This window comes from Hylobates moloch, unplaced genomic scaffold, assembly GCF_009828535.3.
Source record: "Hylobates moloch isolate HMO894 unplaced genomic scaffold, HMol_V3 SCAFFOLD_4, whole genome shotgun sequence".
Lineage (NCBI taxonomy): Eukaryota > Metazoa > Chordata > Mammalia > Primates > Hylobatidae > Hylobates > Hylobates moloch.
In genome coordinates, this window is record NW_026652279.1 from 14,780,739 (window position 1) to 14,796,884 (window position 16,146).

At 44.7% G+C, this 16,146-nt stretch overlaps 1 protein-coding gene across 1 annotated transcript in view; it reads left to right on the top strand.

Moving 5' to 3' along the window:
- Positions 1-16,146, top strand: part of GXYLT2 (glucoside xylosyltransferase 2) — an 89,892-nt gene that overhangs the window by 62,212 nt on the left and 11,534 nt on the right. Inside the window, exons 4-5 of the mRNA XM_032149502.2 lie at positions 5,704-5,955; positions 7,987-8,110. Of these exons, the coding sequence (XP_032005393.1) occupies positions 5,704-5,955; positions 7,987-8,110 (376 nt within the window). The remainder of the gene's footprint in view (positions 1-5,703; positions 5,956-7,986; positions 8,111-16,146) is intronic.

A 16,146-nucleotide genomic window follows, 5' to 3' on the forward strand; every position in this document is an offset into this window, starting at 1 on the left:
GATCCTCCCGCCTTAGCCTCCCGAAGTGCTGGGACTACAGGCGTGAGCCACAGTGCCCGGCCTCATTCTTTCATTACTACTACTACCATAGCCAGTTGCTGGTTACCTGGGCTGTGAGTTAGGAAACCTAGCCCTCATGAGAGTGGGATGAGAATAAGATCACATAGCATTTATTGAGTCCTTGCTGTGTGTGTGCCAGGGGCTTCACACACATCTCATTTAATCATCCTGGCAGCATTATGAAATGGGTTATCCCATTTACAGGAAGAGGAAACTGAGACTTAGAAGGCTTAAGCAGGCCAGGCATGGTGGCTTATGCCTGTAATCCCAGCACTTTGGGAGGCCAAGGCAGGAGGATAATTTGAGCCCAGGAGTTCAAGACCAAACTGGCAACAAACCAAGAGCCTGTCTCTACAAAAAAAACCAAAAAAATAAGCGGCTGGGCACAGTGGCTTACACCTGTAATCCCAGGACTTTGGGAGGCTGAGGTGGGCGGATCACTTGAAGTCAGGAGTTCGAGACCAGCCTGGCCAACATGGTGAAACCTCATCTCTAGTAAAAATACAAAAATTAGCAGGCCAGGTGCGGTGACTCACGCCTGTAATCCCAGCTACTCCAGAGGTTGAGGCAGGAGAATCGCTTGAATCCAGGAGGCAGAGGTTGCAGTGAGCCGAGATCACGCCATTGCACTCCAGCCCAGGCGACACTGTGAGACTTCATCTCAAAAAAAGAAAAGAAAAGAAAAAATTAGCTGGCCATGGTAACTCATGCCTGTGGTCCCAGCTACACAGGAGTCTGATATGAGAGGGTCACTTGAGCCTAGGAGATCAAGGTTCAGTGAGCTATGATTGCACCACTGTACTCCAACCTGGGTGACAGAGTGAAACCCTGTCTAAAAAAAAAAAAATGGGCCAAAAGAGCTTGTTCAAGATCACATAGTTAATGGTGGAAATGGAATTTGAACGTAGGTAGTCAGATTTCAAACCTAAAAGTTTTAACCACCAAGTCATACTGTCAAATTCAGACTAGAATTACAACCAATTGAAAATGAATTTGAAGGTGTACTGGTGAGCCCCTGATCATCTTGCTGCCCATGGCCAGGCTTTGGCTCACACTTGGTGCAGATGGCTGAGCAGGGTACACTGGAGGTGGGTTTCCAGGTTAGGGTAGTGCATGGAGCAGGAACAGGAAGATCCATTGCATTATAGCCAGCAGCATCGGGTACAGAGTGCTATTGTGTGCTGCCTTTTAACCCCACCCCTTACTCTAAAAAAACAAAGGCCTCATTGCTAGTGCTGGCTAATTTCCATAAAGGAATTAGAATGGCTAATTTTATATCCTTTCGGTAAATATCCCACATCCCATTATAACATGGCCAACAATGATCCTCTTCAAATTAATACTAGCAGTAATTGCTGCAGAATTAGCCTCCAGAGATGCAATGTTATCAAAAAGTGATTTTTTTTTTTTTTTGGTCTTTTGTTTTTTCAGATAAAGAGTAAAAAGTCCTTATGTACTTATTTTCAGTCAAGGTACTGAGTGGATCATATTAGGAAGGTTCAAAAACTTCATCGCGCTGCTTGACTCTGACTACATAAAAGGCTTTTTGTGGTTGACACATGTTTTGAAGTGCTGTGAGCATTGATGCGAATGGTAACTAATTATACTTGACATTTAAAAGCGAAAACACAGAGACTTCTTACAAAACCACTATTTATTGAGTACTTACTATGTGCCAGCCACTGTACTGAGTACTTTGTGGGTTTCTTTTCACTGCAACCTTGTAACAACCTGGGTGGGTGGTAGACTGAGGAACTTGTCTGAAGTCACGAGGGTAGTACCTCAGGCTGCCAAGACTTGAACTCAGGAATACCTGACTCACGATGCTTAAGTGCTGTTTTCTCACATTTCTCTGAGATGTACCCTTAGGGCTACTTTTGTGTGTTCCTTTGAAATATGATCTACATACCAAAATGAGCATGCTGAAACTTTACATGCTTAGTTTCAGAAGCAGTCAATATACAGAATTCTTCCTAATTTTGAAGTTAGAATCTTCGAATTCTGTTTTTTTGGTTTTTTTTGTTGTTGTTGTTTTGTTTTGTTTTGTTTTGTTTTGTTTTGTTTTGTTTTGTTTGTTTTTGAGACAGAGTCTTACTCTGTCTCCCAGGCTGCAGTGCAGTGGCACGATCTCAGCTCACTGTAACCTCTGCCTCCCGGGTTCAAGGGATTTTCCTGCCTCAGCCTCCTGAAATTACAGGCACGTGACACCATGCCCAGCTTTTTTTTTTTTTTTTTTTTTTTGAGACAGAGTCTCACTCTGTCACCCAGGCTGGAGTGCAGTGCCATCATTTCGGCTCACTGCAACCCTCACTTCCCAGGCTCAAGCAATTCTTGTACCTCAGCCTCTCGAGTATCTGGAATTACCGGCACACACCACAACCCCCGGCTGATTTTTGTATTTTTAGTAGAGACGGGGTTTCAGCATATTGGCCAGGCTGGTCTCAAACTCCTGACCTAAAGTGATCTGCCTGCCTCAGCCTCCCAGGCACCGTGCCTGGCTTAGAATCTTCAAATTCTTAAAATGGATGTTAAGATAATCTTCATTTATGAAATGGTAGATGATCAGTATTTTTAATTTCATTTTACTGGTTTGTAACATCCATTCCTCTAGTAGATGAAGAACAAAAGATAAATCCTGTGGCTAATTCTGTGGCCTTCAGAATTACTCAAGTCTGAAATTCCTTTGATACTTGTATCATGTAGCACCCATGTTCATCAATTTTAAATATTGGGGATCCCAGTGGCATGTTATACTAGTCTGCTTTGGCTGCCGTAACAAAATACAAGACTGGGTGGCTGAAACAACAGAAATTTGTTTTCTCACGGCTCTGGAGGCTGGAAGTCTGAGATCAGGGTGTCAGTATGGTCAGGTTGTGGTGATGGAGCCTCTTCCTGGCTTGCAAATGGCCACCTTCTCCCTCTGTCCTCACATGGCAGAGAGAGAGAGAGCGCACTCTCTGGTGTCTCTTCTTATAAGGGCACTGATCCCATCTCGAGGGCCCTATCCTTCTGACCTCAGCTAAACCCAATTATCTCCCAAAGGCCCCTTTCCAAAAGCCATCACATTGTGGGTTAGGACTTCAACATATGAATGTTGGGGACACAGACATTCAGTCCATAAGTGTTATGGTGTTGGGATGATGTTAGGCCAACGATCCAGGAAGATTCAAATCCTTCCTTGGTTAAGCTACCCCAAAGTTTGGGGAACAATGGCAAAACAAAGCAAATAATGCTACTACTAACTAAGGCTTTGAAGTCTCAAATCACTCAGCAAAGCTCTGTAAAGCTAAGCAGTTCGCACAGGAGAACTAATTTACCTAAGGTGGCTTGAATCATCCAAGCAGAGGTTAGCAAACCACAGCCTGTGAGCCAGAAGTGGCTTTTACATTTCAAATGGTTGAAAAATCAAAAGAAGGATATTTTGTGATATCTGAAAATTATATGAAATTCAAACTTCTGTGTCCTGAAATAAACTTTTATTAGGACACACAGCCACTCTCTTATTATTATTATTATCGTTATTATTATTATCATTATTATTATTATTTTGAGACAGAGTCTCTCTCTGTCGCACAGGCTGGAGTGCAGTGGTGTGATCTTGGCTCACTGCAACCTCTGCCTCCCAGGTTCAAGCAATCCTCCCACCTTAGCTCCCTGAGTAGCTGGGACTATAGACGCATGCCACCATGCCTGGCTAATTTTTCTATTTTTGATAAAGGTGGGGTTCACCATTTGCCCAGGCTGGTCTTGAACTCCTGGGCTTAAGCTATCTGCCCGCCTCGACCTCCCAAAATGCTAGGATTGAAATTAGAATCTTCAAATTCTGTTGTTTTGAAGAAACTGCGCCCGGCCCACTCTCATTGTTTATCTGTTATCAATGGCTGCTTTCATGTTAGAACAGCAGATTTGAGGAGTTGCAACAGAGCCTGAAATATTTACTATCTGGCCCTTTAGAGGAAAAAGGTTGCCGCATGCTGATATACAAACAAAGCTAGCCGGTGACTTGCATTGCCTAATCCCAAGACCAAATCTTAGCTAAAAATACATTTTAGGCGGGTCACAGTGACTCACACGTGTGATCCCAGCACTTTGGGAGGCCAAGGTGGGAGGATCACTTGAGTCTAGGAGTTTTAAGACCAGCCCAGACAACATAACAACACCTCGTCTCCACAAATAATTTAAAAAGCCAAGCGTGGTGGTGCGTAGCTGTGGTCCTAGCTACTCGGGAGGCTGAGGTGGGAGGACCACTTGAGTCCAGGAGATTGAGAGTGCAGTGAGCCAAGAGCATGCCACCGCACTGCAACCTGGACAACAGAGCAAGACCCTCATCTGCAAACTATATATTTTTTTAAATTTTTTATTTTGAAATGGAGTCTCGCTCTGTTGCCAGGCTGGAGTGTAGTGGTGATATCTTGGTTCACTGCAACCTCCGCCCCCCCGGGTTCAAGCGGTTCTTCTGCCTCAGCCTCCTGAGTAGGTGGGATTACAGGCACGCACCACCACGCCCAGCTAATTTTTGTATTTTTAGTAGAGACGGGGTTTCACCATGTTGGCCAGGATGGTCTCGATCTCTTGACCTCGTGATCCGCCTGCCTTGGCCTCCCAAAGTGCTGGAATTATAGGCATGAGCCACTGCTCCCGGCCTGTGTCTCTGTGTGTGTGTGTGTGTGTGTGTGTGTGTGTGTGTGTGTATGCATGTGTGTGTGTGTGTATTTATATTTATATGTGTTTTAAAAGATGCAGGGCCCCCCATTAACACTAGAAGAAATGGATCCAGAGACAGAGAGTGTTTACCCCCAAGGCTTGGTATGAGCTGCTTTAGAGATTGTTCACTTCAGGTTGCAGTCAGCCGAGATCAGGCCACTTCTCTCCAGCCTGGGCGACAGAGTGAGACTCCATCTCAAAAATAAATAAATAAATAAATAAATAGAGATTGTCCACTTCAAGTTTTCTAATGCCACACTGGATGTTCCAAGGAAAACCTAAGAGAGAAAAACAAGTGGCCTTATTGGAAGATGGAAGAAGTGAGAGCCACAGTAATTTGCTGATGTTTTTATTTTTTTTTTTTTGAGACGGAGTCTCGCTCTGTCGCCCAGGCTGGAGTGCAGTGGCGCAATCTCGGCTCACTGCAAGCTCCGCCTCCTGGGTTCACGCCATTCTCCTGCCTCAGCCTCTCCGAGTAGCTGGGACTACAGGCGCCCGCCACCACGCCCGGCTAATTTTTTTGTATTTTTAGTAGAGACGGGGTTTCACCGTGGTCTCGATCTCCTGACCTCGTGATCCGCCCGCCTCGGCCTCCCAAAGTGCTGGGATTACAAGCGTGAGCCACCGCGCCCGGCCTGATGTTTTTATTTTTTTGTAAGTTCAACCCTTATCAAATGTAGTCCAGGGTCCCAGAATTGGGCTAATCCAGACGAAGATTTATCTTCTTTTAAGTCTCTACCTCTTGATCGACACTCATTCCTCAAGTCAAAGGAGAAGGAAGGAATGGAAGCTAAGAGTGGTACCTTTCCAGAATTTGGTATGAATCAACAAAAGTTGGTAGCATTATTTACCTACCAGGCTACTTCCTTTGTTTCTGACCTGTTTTTGTTTTGTTTTCTTCCCTCCTCTCCCCTTTACGCCCACTCCTTACACACAAAGGTGATTTTAAAGGATGTGGACTCACTTCTCTACGTGGACACGGATGTTCTCTTCCTGAGACCTGTCGATGACATCTGGAAGCTTCTGAGGCTGTTTAATTCCACCCAGCTTGCAGCCATGGCCCCTGAGCACGAAATCCCCAAGATTGGCTGGTACAGCCGCTTTGCTAGGCATCCTTTCTATGGCTCTGCAGGAGTTAATTCAGGAGTCATGTTAATGAATTTAACTCGGATAAGAAGTACCCAGTTCAAGGTAAACGAGTGCTTTAAAATTCCTTGTGACTGGGAGTTGGTCTTATCAACAGTGGCATTCCCAGAGTGTCAATATGCTGATTTTGGAAATTGGGTGGCCTATAGGTGAGGATAAAAGGAACCAGAGAAAAGTATTTAGAAAATTACAGAATATGTGTTTATTCAGGAAAAGCTCAGATGGCAATGGAATTTAAAGCTTCAGCGAAGTTACCATTCAGGAATACAATGTTGCATTTCTGAATTCCATAACGTTTGAACTCTTCATACCCAATGCTTCAAAGACTATGTAAAATTTCTTCAAATTACCCTAGGGATATATTTATATAAGTCCATGACAATATTTGTATAAGGATGTTCATGATCTCATCTTTTATCCTAGCAAAGAACTGGAAAGAACCTAAAAGAACATCAGTACAGAACTAGTCAAAAAAAAAATTATCCTCCTGGCCAGGGGTGGTAGCTCACACTTGTAATCCAAGCACTTTGGAAGACCAAGGCAGGTGGATCACTTGAGGCCAGGAGTTTGAGACCAGCATGACCAACATGGCAAAACCCTGTCTCTACTAAAAACACAAAAATTAGCCAGGAATAATGGTGCACAGCTGTAGTCCCAGCTATTCAGGAGGCTAAGGCAGGAGAATCGTGTGAACCCGGACAGCAGAGGTTGCAGTGAGCCAAGATCATGCCGCTGTACTCCAGCCTGGTGACAGAGACTGTGATTATTTGTATGCCTTAGAAATTTCCAGAAGAGTTAATGGGGCATGGTGGCACGTGGCTGTAGTCTCAGCTACTTGGGAGGCTGAGATGGGAGGATCACTTGAGCCCAGGAGGTCGAGGCTACATTAAAGCCACTGCACTTCACCCTAAACAACAGAGTGAGACCCTGTCTCTAAAAAAAGAAAGAAAGAAAGAAAAAGAAATGTCCAGTAGAATACCTAAGAGACCATTAATTGTTAATTGTGGATGCTTCTGGGGCAAGTGGGAATGGGATATGGAAGAAGAATATTTTTACTTTTTTATTTATATTTTTGTATGCTGTTTGAATAATTCAGTCTGTGAATATATTACTTTTATTTTAAAAGTAAATCATTGTTTAAGATGAGGAAAGGTGTTTTTCTTTAAGATACCTGAACTCTGTTATCTGTATTTTGTTCCTTCACCTCACAGTGAGGAAATAAGCCTAAGAAAGATGTTCACCTAAGAAAGGTGAAGTAGAGTAGAGCATCCTGAAGTAGAGACTGCCATTCAGAAAGACTTTGCCTCTTTCTTAGGTGTGGTGACTCACGCCTGTAATCCCAGCACTTTGGGAGGGAGGTGGGTCACTTGAGGTCAGGAGTTTGACAACAGCCTGGCCAACAGGGGGAAACCGCATCTCTACTGAAAATACAAAAAGTTAGCCCGGCGTCATGGCGTGCACCCATAGTCTCAGCTACTTGGGAGGCTGAGGCACGAGAATCGCTTGAACCCAGGAGGTGGAGGTTGCAGTAAGCCAAGATCGTGCCACTGCACTCCAGCCTGGGCGACAGAGCGAGACTCCGTCTCAAAACAAAAACAAAAACAAAAACAGGAAGGAAGGAAGGAAGGAAGGAAGGGAGGGAGGGAGGGAGGGAGAGAGGGAGAAGGAGGGAGGGAGAGAGGGAGAAGGAGGGAGGGAGAGAGGGAGAGGGAGGGAGGAAGGGAGGGAAGAGAAGAAAGTAAGGAGTTCAATTCCAGGAAGGAAGGGAGGGAGGGGAAAGGAGGGAGGGAAAAGAAGAAAGGAAGGGGTTCAATTCCAGGCATGGTTTTCTGAGTAGAAACCATAGGTTCAACTATCAGTCCCTGGTCCATCTAGTATCCGTGTGTACAGCTGACAAAAGCGATGCAATCAACAGCCCAAATTTTCCCTTTGTTCTGTGACCTGAGAATAGCAGGACCCCTCCTGTATTTGTTTCCCTCCTCTGAAGAGAAGAAAACCAGTCCCTTTACATTGTTTCTCAGTGGACAAAATGTATTTGCTTTGCTTCAGCTGTTCTGATGGTTTTCTTTTTTCCAGAACAGCATGATTCCAACAGGCCTGGCTTGGGAGGACATGTTGTACCCTCTGTACCAGAAGTACAAGAATGCCATCACGTGGGGAGACCAAGATTTATTAAATATTATTTTTTATTTCAATCCAGGTAGGTTATCTTTGGAGAATGCCTTTTGTGTAGGAGTACACTCAGCACGCCCCACGGAGCACATTCCATGCCCGAGTTGCTATTGACTAGGCTTGAATTGTGCACAGAGGAGCCTGTGTTCCCCAGTGAAGTTTGCCCTTTCATCCGCCCCCCTGGGTATCTGATGGAGGCGGGGCCTTGCACTACTGACACAAAAGGCCAAATGTTGAAACTTCCAACACTGGACTCATTTTTAGAGGGTATCTTTTAGATTTTGCTATACCATTCTTCTAAGAAGTGCAGTTAAAATTGATGTGAGGCGCGAAACTAAATGGAAATATATAATCTAGGCAGGAGACCCTGTAGCCTGAACAATTGCTAGATTGAAGGGAATTGATTCTCAGGGTCCTTGGAGTTCAGGAACATATTCAGGGTCAAAACATCCTAGAAAAAGAACTCAGATCCCTAAATCCCTTTTGCTTTTCATCTGGGGCAAAAGAAATTCTTTTTATATTGTTAGGTGGATGATTTGGTGGGGTAGAGGGAAAAAGGGAGATGAAAATTTCTGGTCTGTGTGTTTATATTTATACGCAAAGCTAATAAAATTCTTTTTTCCTCTTCCTTGTTAAAACTTTATTCTTATTAAAAATTGAAACTCCTGGTCACAGTGGCTCACACCTGTAATCCCAGCACTTTGGGAGGCCGAGTTGGGCAGATCACTTGAGGTCCAGAGTTTGAGACCAGCCTACCCAACATGGTGAAACCCCGTCTCTACTAAAAATACAAAAAAATTAGCCAGATGTGGTGGTAGGCGCCTGTAATCCCAGCTACTGGGAGGCTGAGGCAGGAGAATCACTTGAACCCGGGAGGTGAAGGTTGCAGTGAGCCAAGATTGCTCCACTGCACTCCAGCCTGGGCAACAGAGCGAGACTCTGTCTCAAAAAAAAAAAAAAAAAATTAAAACTATGTTTTCTTCTTGAGAGAGATCTTTGGGCAAAAAAAGCAAACCTTACCCTACCCTTTTCAGGCCTTTCCTTTTGATTTAAAAATCCTGAAGTAGAGACTGCTGTTCAGAAAGACTTTGCCTATGTTTGTTTGTATGTCACCCTTGGAACACATACTGTGTACCTTTTTAAAAAAAATTCTGGAATAAAAATCAATTTCATATGTCTTTGGATCAAAAAGGATCAAATCCTCGAAAAGAAAAAAAAGCAGGTTGATACAGAGTTTCTTGGAAAGATTCCCAATACTAATTTAGTAGAGGAAAGGGGAATGTCTTAGCTGTTCACTTGTGGCTTTTTTTTTTTTTTTGAGACAGAGTCTGGCTCTGTCGCCCAGGCTGGAGTGCAGTGGCACGATCTCAGCTCACTGCAATCTCTGCCTCCTGGGTTCCAGCAATTCTTCTGCCTCAGCCTCCCAGGTAGCGGAGATTACAGGAGCGTGCCCCTATGCCTGGCTGATTTTTGTATTTTTAGTAGAGACGGGGTTTCCCCATGTTGGCCAGGCTGGTCTCGAAATCCTGACCTCAGGTGATCTGCCCACCTCCTCCTCCCAAAGTGCTGGGATTGAAGGCATCAACCACGGTGCTCAGGCTTTTTTTTCTTTTTTTCCTTTTTTCTTAATGAGATGAAGTCTCACTCTGTCTCGCAGGCTGGTGTGCAGTGGTGCAATTATGGCTCACTGTAGCCTTGACCTCCTGGGCTCAAGTGATCCTCCCACCTCAGCCTCCCAAGTAGCTGGGACTACAGGTGTGCATCACCACACCCAGCTTTTTTTTTTTTTTTTTTTGAGAAGGAGTCTTGCTCTGTCACCTAGGCTGGAGTGCAGTGGCATGATCTCGGCTCACTGCAACTTCTGCCTCCCAGGTTTAAGCAATTCTCCTGCCTCAGCCTCCCAAGTAGCTGGGATTACAGGCACCCAACACCATACCCAACTAATTTTTGTATATTTAGTAGAGACAGTATTTCACCATGTTGGCCAGGCCGGTCTCAAACTCCTGACCTCATGTGATCCACCTGCCTCGGCCTCCGAAAGTGTTGGGATTACAGGCATCAGCCACTGCGCCTGGCCAAATTTTTTAAATTTTTTATAGAGATTGTGAGACAGTCTCATTATGTTGCCCAAGGTCATCTGGAACTCCTGCGCTCAAGCAATCTTCCTGCTTCGGCCTCCCAAAGTGCTGGGATTTCAGGCGTGAGTAACCAGGCCCAGCCTCTTAGGGCATGCTTTAATCCATTTCACTGTGACAGTAGGTCTGCATCTCTTCCTTTTTCTTCTTAGGTAGGTTTCATCTTTTTTTTTTTTTTTCTTGAGATGGAATCTGGCTCTGTCACCCAGGCTGGAGTGCAATGGCACCATCTTGTCTCACTGCAATGTCTGCCCCCCAGGTTCAAGCAATTCTTCTATCTCAGCCTCCCAAGTAGCTGGGACTACAGGCATGCGCCATCACCCCTGGCTAATTTTTGTGCTTTTAGTAGAGACAGGGTTTCGCCATGTTGGCCAGGCTGGTCTTGAACTCCTGTCCTCAGGTGATCCACCCTCCTCGGCCTCCTAAAATGCTGGGATTATAGGCATGAGCCACCTGGTTTTGTGTTTGTTTGTTTGTTTGTTTGTTTTGAGACGGAGTCTCGCTCTGTCACCCAGGCTGGAGTGTGGTAGCACGATCTCGGCTCACTGCAACCTGTGCCTCCTGGGTTCAAGCGATTCTTCTGCCTCAGTCTCCCGAGCAGCTGGGATTACAGGCACCTGCCACCACACCCAGCTAATTTTTGTAATTTTTGTATTACAGGCATCTGCCACCATGCCCGGGTAATTTTTTGAACCCCCTGGTGGATCACTTGAGGGATTACAGGCGTGAGCCACCACACCCGGCCCTTTTCTTTAAATACTGCATTTTCCTCTCTGTCATGTGGCCGAAACGATCTAATTTAAGTCTCCCTGTCCATATTCCCAAACTGAGGAATCCAAAAGATTCACACAGTTGCCTCCCCAGTTCCTCTTAGCCTGTTGCTGATTATTTGAGGATGTGATTAGTGAGTAAATAAATAATACCCGAAGGCAGTCGTAAGCAGCTTTGCAATTAAACAGGAGTCCCTTGTCTTTAATTGGGGCTGAAACCAGAGGAGTTTAATTGCTTCTTCACTCTCCATCTGAGATCCATTGAGTAAAACAGGATATTGGAAAATAATCGTGACGTTGTTCTAAATCCTGGTTCTGCACAGTATCAAGTAAATAACCAAGTTTCCTGGTTTTAGATGAGTGATTGTTAGGTTAACTCCCTGATGGTTCCTGGTACAGCCTGCATTTGATCTTCCTATTTCATACTTTACCCAGGTACTTGATTAAACATGGGATCTTTGAACTGAGATCCAGCAGCATCCGTCACCTTGTAAGGTTTCTCTGCATGTATATTGATTGCATAGGACTTTCCACAAACCAGAACAAACTGTATTTGAAAAAAAGATTGGTCACCTTTATCCATGGAAAGGAGAGAGGGAGATAGTATTGGCCATGGCATAGCAGACAAACATGTTTATTGTTATGGCTCTTCAGGTTGCCATGGGTGAACCAATGCACATAGAACATGTAGCACACATCAGGAATGTTGTCATTATTATAGTGTCTTGTATCTGATAACACTGCTTTGTAAAATGTGTTTAAAAGTCATTAGCTAGAAAGTGTTTTTAAAACTCTTGCTATAATTAGATAGTAAATGCCTGTGGGTACTTAACTGCAGTGCTGGGTAATAGACTGACTTGAGATAGCGGAAACCCGTGGGGGCATGCAGGACAGTTCACAGGACATTTCCTGGCAGGTGAGCCAAGGCAGCTTCATCGAGGGGTGGAAAACTCAGTTCACACCCTTAAAGGTGAGTCTGAGTCAAGAGCAGAGTTCTATGGAAGGGGTAAATCTGACAGGAACCAAAAGAGAATTCTATATAGGAAGATGTGTTTAGATGAATGCACTTAGGTTTCAGGGAACACAGCTCCACTCTGGCCAGCTAAGTGAGGGCAGATATTGTAAGAGGCCAGGGGCAGTCTCATGACCACATGAGTCAGGTCAAGCCAGGCTTCATGAGAACTGGCCTTGGGAAGTTGCCAAGGACCAAAGTAGTGTCTTCATCTCTCCGAGGCCTCATGGTTTCTGTGATCTTTGCTTCTCTCCATGCCAGTCTGATTCTATTCTGTCTCTCAGACAACATTCTCTGTTTGCCCATGGCCCAACCTGATTGTCAACCCCAAGTGAATACATCTTCACAAGTCCAAATCAATGATGATGGATCTCCTCTGTTTCCTAATTCGAATTCTTAGCAAAAAAAATAAATAAATAAAAGAGAGAGAGAGAGAGAGAGAGAGAGAGAGACTAGTCCAGCCCAGCTGCGACTGAATTCTCTTTAATTTGGGAGACCACCCTTGATCAGGCTCTAGAAGGGCAAAGTCATGTGGCATTTTCCTCTCTCAAACGTGACCACATAGGTCTGCTCCTTCTCCAAGGGCAATTTCTAGAAAACTGAGATGTGTGAGACGTGGGTAGAGAAGAAAATGAAACCAGCCAAGTATAAATGATCAGACAGGGCATCGGGCTAGAGTAGAGGCAGAATTCTGCCTGAGGGGAGAGAGAAGAGCTGAAATGCCCGTGGAGTACACGTAGATTGTGAGTTGAGTGTGTGATACTAGGGAGGCAGGAGGAGTTCATGGGAACCCGAAGGAGCAGGACTCACTCACATGGGACAAGTCTCTTCAATGGCTCCAGGAGGGCCTTATTCTCATCCTGCCTGGGGTCACTGGAGCCCTGTCCTTGAGCGTGCAACCACATTGTATATTCACCACACCAAAGCACCTAGCAACAGGCAGTTATGAGTGCTGCATTGTGGGGTTGACAAGCCCAGTTATTTCATATTGGGACTGTTCTAGGAAACTGGTAACAAATCACTGTTTCAGCAGTCTGGGAAGTTCATGAGCCCTGATGTAAAACACAAGAGAAAAGGGTAAAAATTGTATGGTCTGTGTGAGAAGGGGTTGTGTCAACTTTGTGTCTTTCACAGTGCAAGGCTCAGTGCTTTAAATGGAGTTGGTGTTCAGAAGTGTTGTTTGGTTGAATGAATGGAATTAAGAGAAGGGAGTGAAGGGGCAAAGTATTAATAAATGGAAGAGAAAGAGCCACAGCAAGGAAAATGAGAGAAAAGAGAAGTTCGGGAGGGAAAGGAGATAGAAAGCTGCAGAAAGGGAAAAGATGCATTTGGTGCAAGGAGGTATAAGTTTCATTTCATTCATTCATTCAGCCACTAGTTTTTGAGCACTATGTGCCAGCCACAGGGCTAGGTCCCAGGAATATGGCAACAGACAAGTTAAACAAAGTTACTGGTTTCATGAAACCTACCTTTTGTTAGAGGAGGTAGAAGGTAGACTCCTAAAGAATAACTAGTTGTTCAAAATCACAAATTGTGATAAATGAGATGGAGGAAACAAATGAGGGGTTGAGAGAGAGACCCTCAAGGCTGGCGAGAGAAGAGCTTCCTCAGATTGTGTGATCAGAAAAGTCTTCTCAAAAAACTTAATTGCCTTTTTTGGAACAAGGAGCATTCTGAAATAAGGAAAAAGAGAATGCTGGGAAAGCTCAGTTCCAGTATGGGACGTTAAAAAAAAAAAAAAACTATTAACAGTGCAGTTAAACAGCCTCCGTTCTATTCATACAGAGTATTAAGCGAAGCCAGGTGCGGGAGCTCATGCCTGTAATCCCAACACTTTAGGAGGCTGAGCAGGGAGTATTGCTTGAGGCCAGGAGTCCAAGACCAGCCTGGGCAATGTGGCAAGACCCCATCTCTACTAAAAAATAAAAATATATAAAAAATAAAAATAAAAGTGTAGCAAGCCTATATTACCATGAAGTTAAAAAGATCAGGCATAAACTAGTTCATAATCTTAGAGATCCCAAGAGTGTGAAATAATCAGAAATACAAGGAGAGGAGTAGGCTGGGCACAGTGGCTGACACCTGTAATCCCAGCACTGGGAGGCCGAGGCGGGCAGATCACCTGAGGTCGGGAGTTTTTTGTTTTTTTTTTTTTTTTGAGACAGTCTCACCCTGTTGCCCAGGCTGGAGTGCAGTGGCACAATCTTGGCTCAATGCAGCCTCCACATCCTGGGCTCAAGTGATTCTCCTGCCTCAGCCTCCTGAGTAGCTGGGATTACAGGTGCGTACCACCATGCCCGGCTAATTTTTTTTTTTTTTTTGAGACAGAGTTTCACTGTTGTTGCCCAGGCTGAAGTGCAATGGCACGATCTTGGCTCACCGCAACCTCTGCCTCGCAGATCCAAGCAATTTTCCTGCCTCATCCTCCCAAGTAGCTGCGATTACAGTCATGTGCCACCACGCCCCGCTAATTTATTTGTATTTTTAGTAGAGACGGGGTTTCTCCATGTTGGTCAGGCTGGTCTCGAACTCCCGACCTCAGGAGATCTACCTGCCTTGGCCTCCCAAAGTGCTGGGATTACAGGCGTGAGCCACCACACCCGGACAAATTTTTTAATTTTGTAGAGACAGAGTCTCGCTGTGTTGCCCAGGCTGGTTTCAAACTCCTGAGCTCAAGCAATCCTCCCACCTTGGCCTCCCAAAGTGCTGGGATTATAGGCGTGAGCCACCATGCCCAGCCTTGGCTTCTCTTTACTGCTGTTAAATCGAGGTGAAATGTTTTTCTAACTTACCACAATTATAGAGCTAGATGGGGGTAGAAGCCAGATTTGTACCTCTGTACTTCTGATTCCAGAGTCTTTGCCCTTTCTATTTGTTTTCTGCCTTCTATTCCCTCTCACTGGGCTCAGTCCTCTAAGGAGGTTGCAAAGACAGAAAAGGTTTCTCTCTTTTTTTTTTTTTTTTGAGACAGAGTCTTGCTTGGTCGTTCAGGCTGGAGTGCAGTGGTGCTATCTCAGCTCACCACAACCTCCATCTCCCGGGTTCAAGCAATTCTCCTGCCTCAGCCTCCCAAGTAGCTGGGACTACAGGCACACGCCATCATGCCTGGCTAATTTTTGTATTTTTAGTAGAGGTGGGCGTTTCCCCATGTTGGCCAGGCTGGTCTCGAACTCCTGACCTCGTGATCCGTCCGCCTTGGCCTCCCAAAGTGCTGGGATTACAGGTGTGAGCCATCGCACCCAGCCGAGAAAAGATTTCTTTTTGTAGTAAGAGCCCTAAACTACTTGGAAAGAGGCAAAAACTCTCATCACTAATCTAAACTCCATGAACGCAGGGACTGGATTTTTCTATTATTTGTCCACAGTGCACACAGCAGACACTCAACAAATATTCATTGATTCAATCAATCAGTGTATTTACAAAAACAGTCAAGCACAGTTTTTTTCAACTGGAAACTTTAGAAGGTGCTTAAACAGGACAATGTAAATGCTTGGATGAGCATCATTAATGAGTGATGTGACCCATTGGGTGACAAAAGGAAGCAGTTGGGTGTGGCCAGGCACAGTTCAAAAGCACTTTTAGATATTTTCCTTTATTTAATCCTCATATCCAACCTCTGCATTAAATTGCAGAAAGGTCAGGCAGCTAATAGAGGAGTTGTGATTCAAATCTATATAGGGTGACTTGAGGATGGTCACTACTCCGTCCCACTTAGGTACTATGTATGTGCAAATGTTCAGGTAAATGCAAGTAAGGGAATGTCATGGTGGAATGGAGTTCTCCTGAGAAAAGAGAAATGTCACAGTGTGTTATGAGCAATTAGGAATTTGATAAAGGATGCCTGAATGTCACTGTCCTATAAAAGACTGAGCCATGGAAACATACACAGCCTGCCAGACGGGATGTGTGACAATCACTTCATTATTTGCTTTCCATCTTGAAGCTTTCTGTAAGTAATCACTAAGCAATGATTTTTTCCATGAGACAGGAATGCCATCAACCCAATGAACAAGCACATCTTGAAGTTGCTTTTCCAATGGTGGTGGTGTTACTGATTTGCTGTAATCCTCTCTTGTGCTCTCTCACAGGGCCTTTCTCATGATCAGCAACACACATTTGCAGAGAGCTTTGATCCATACTCCTCTGC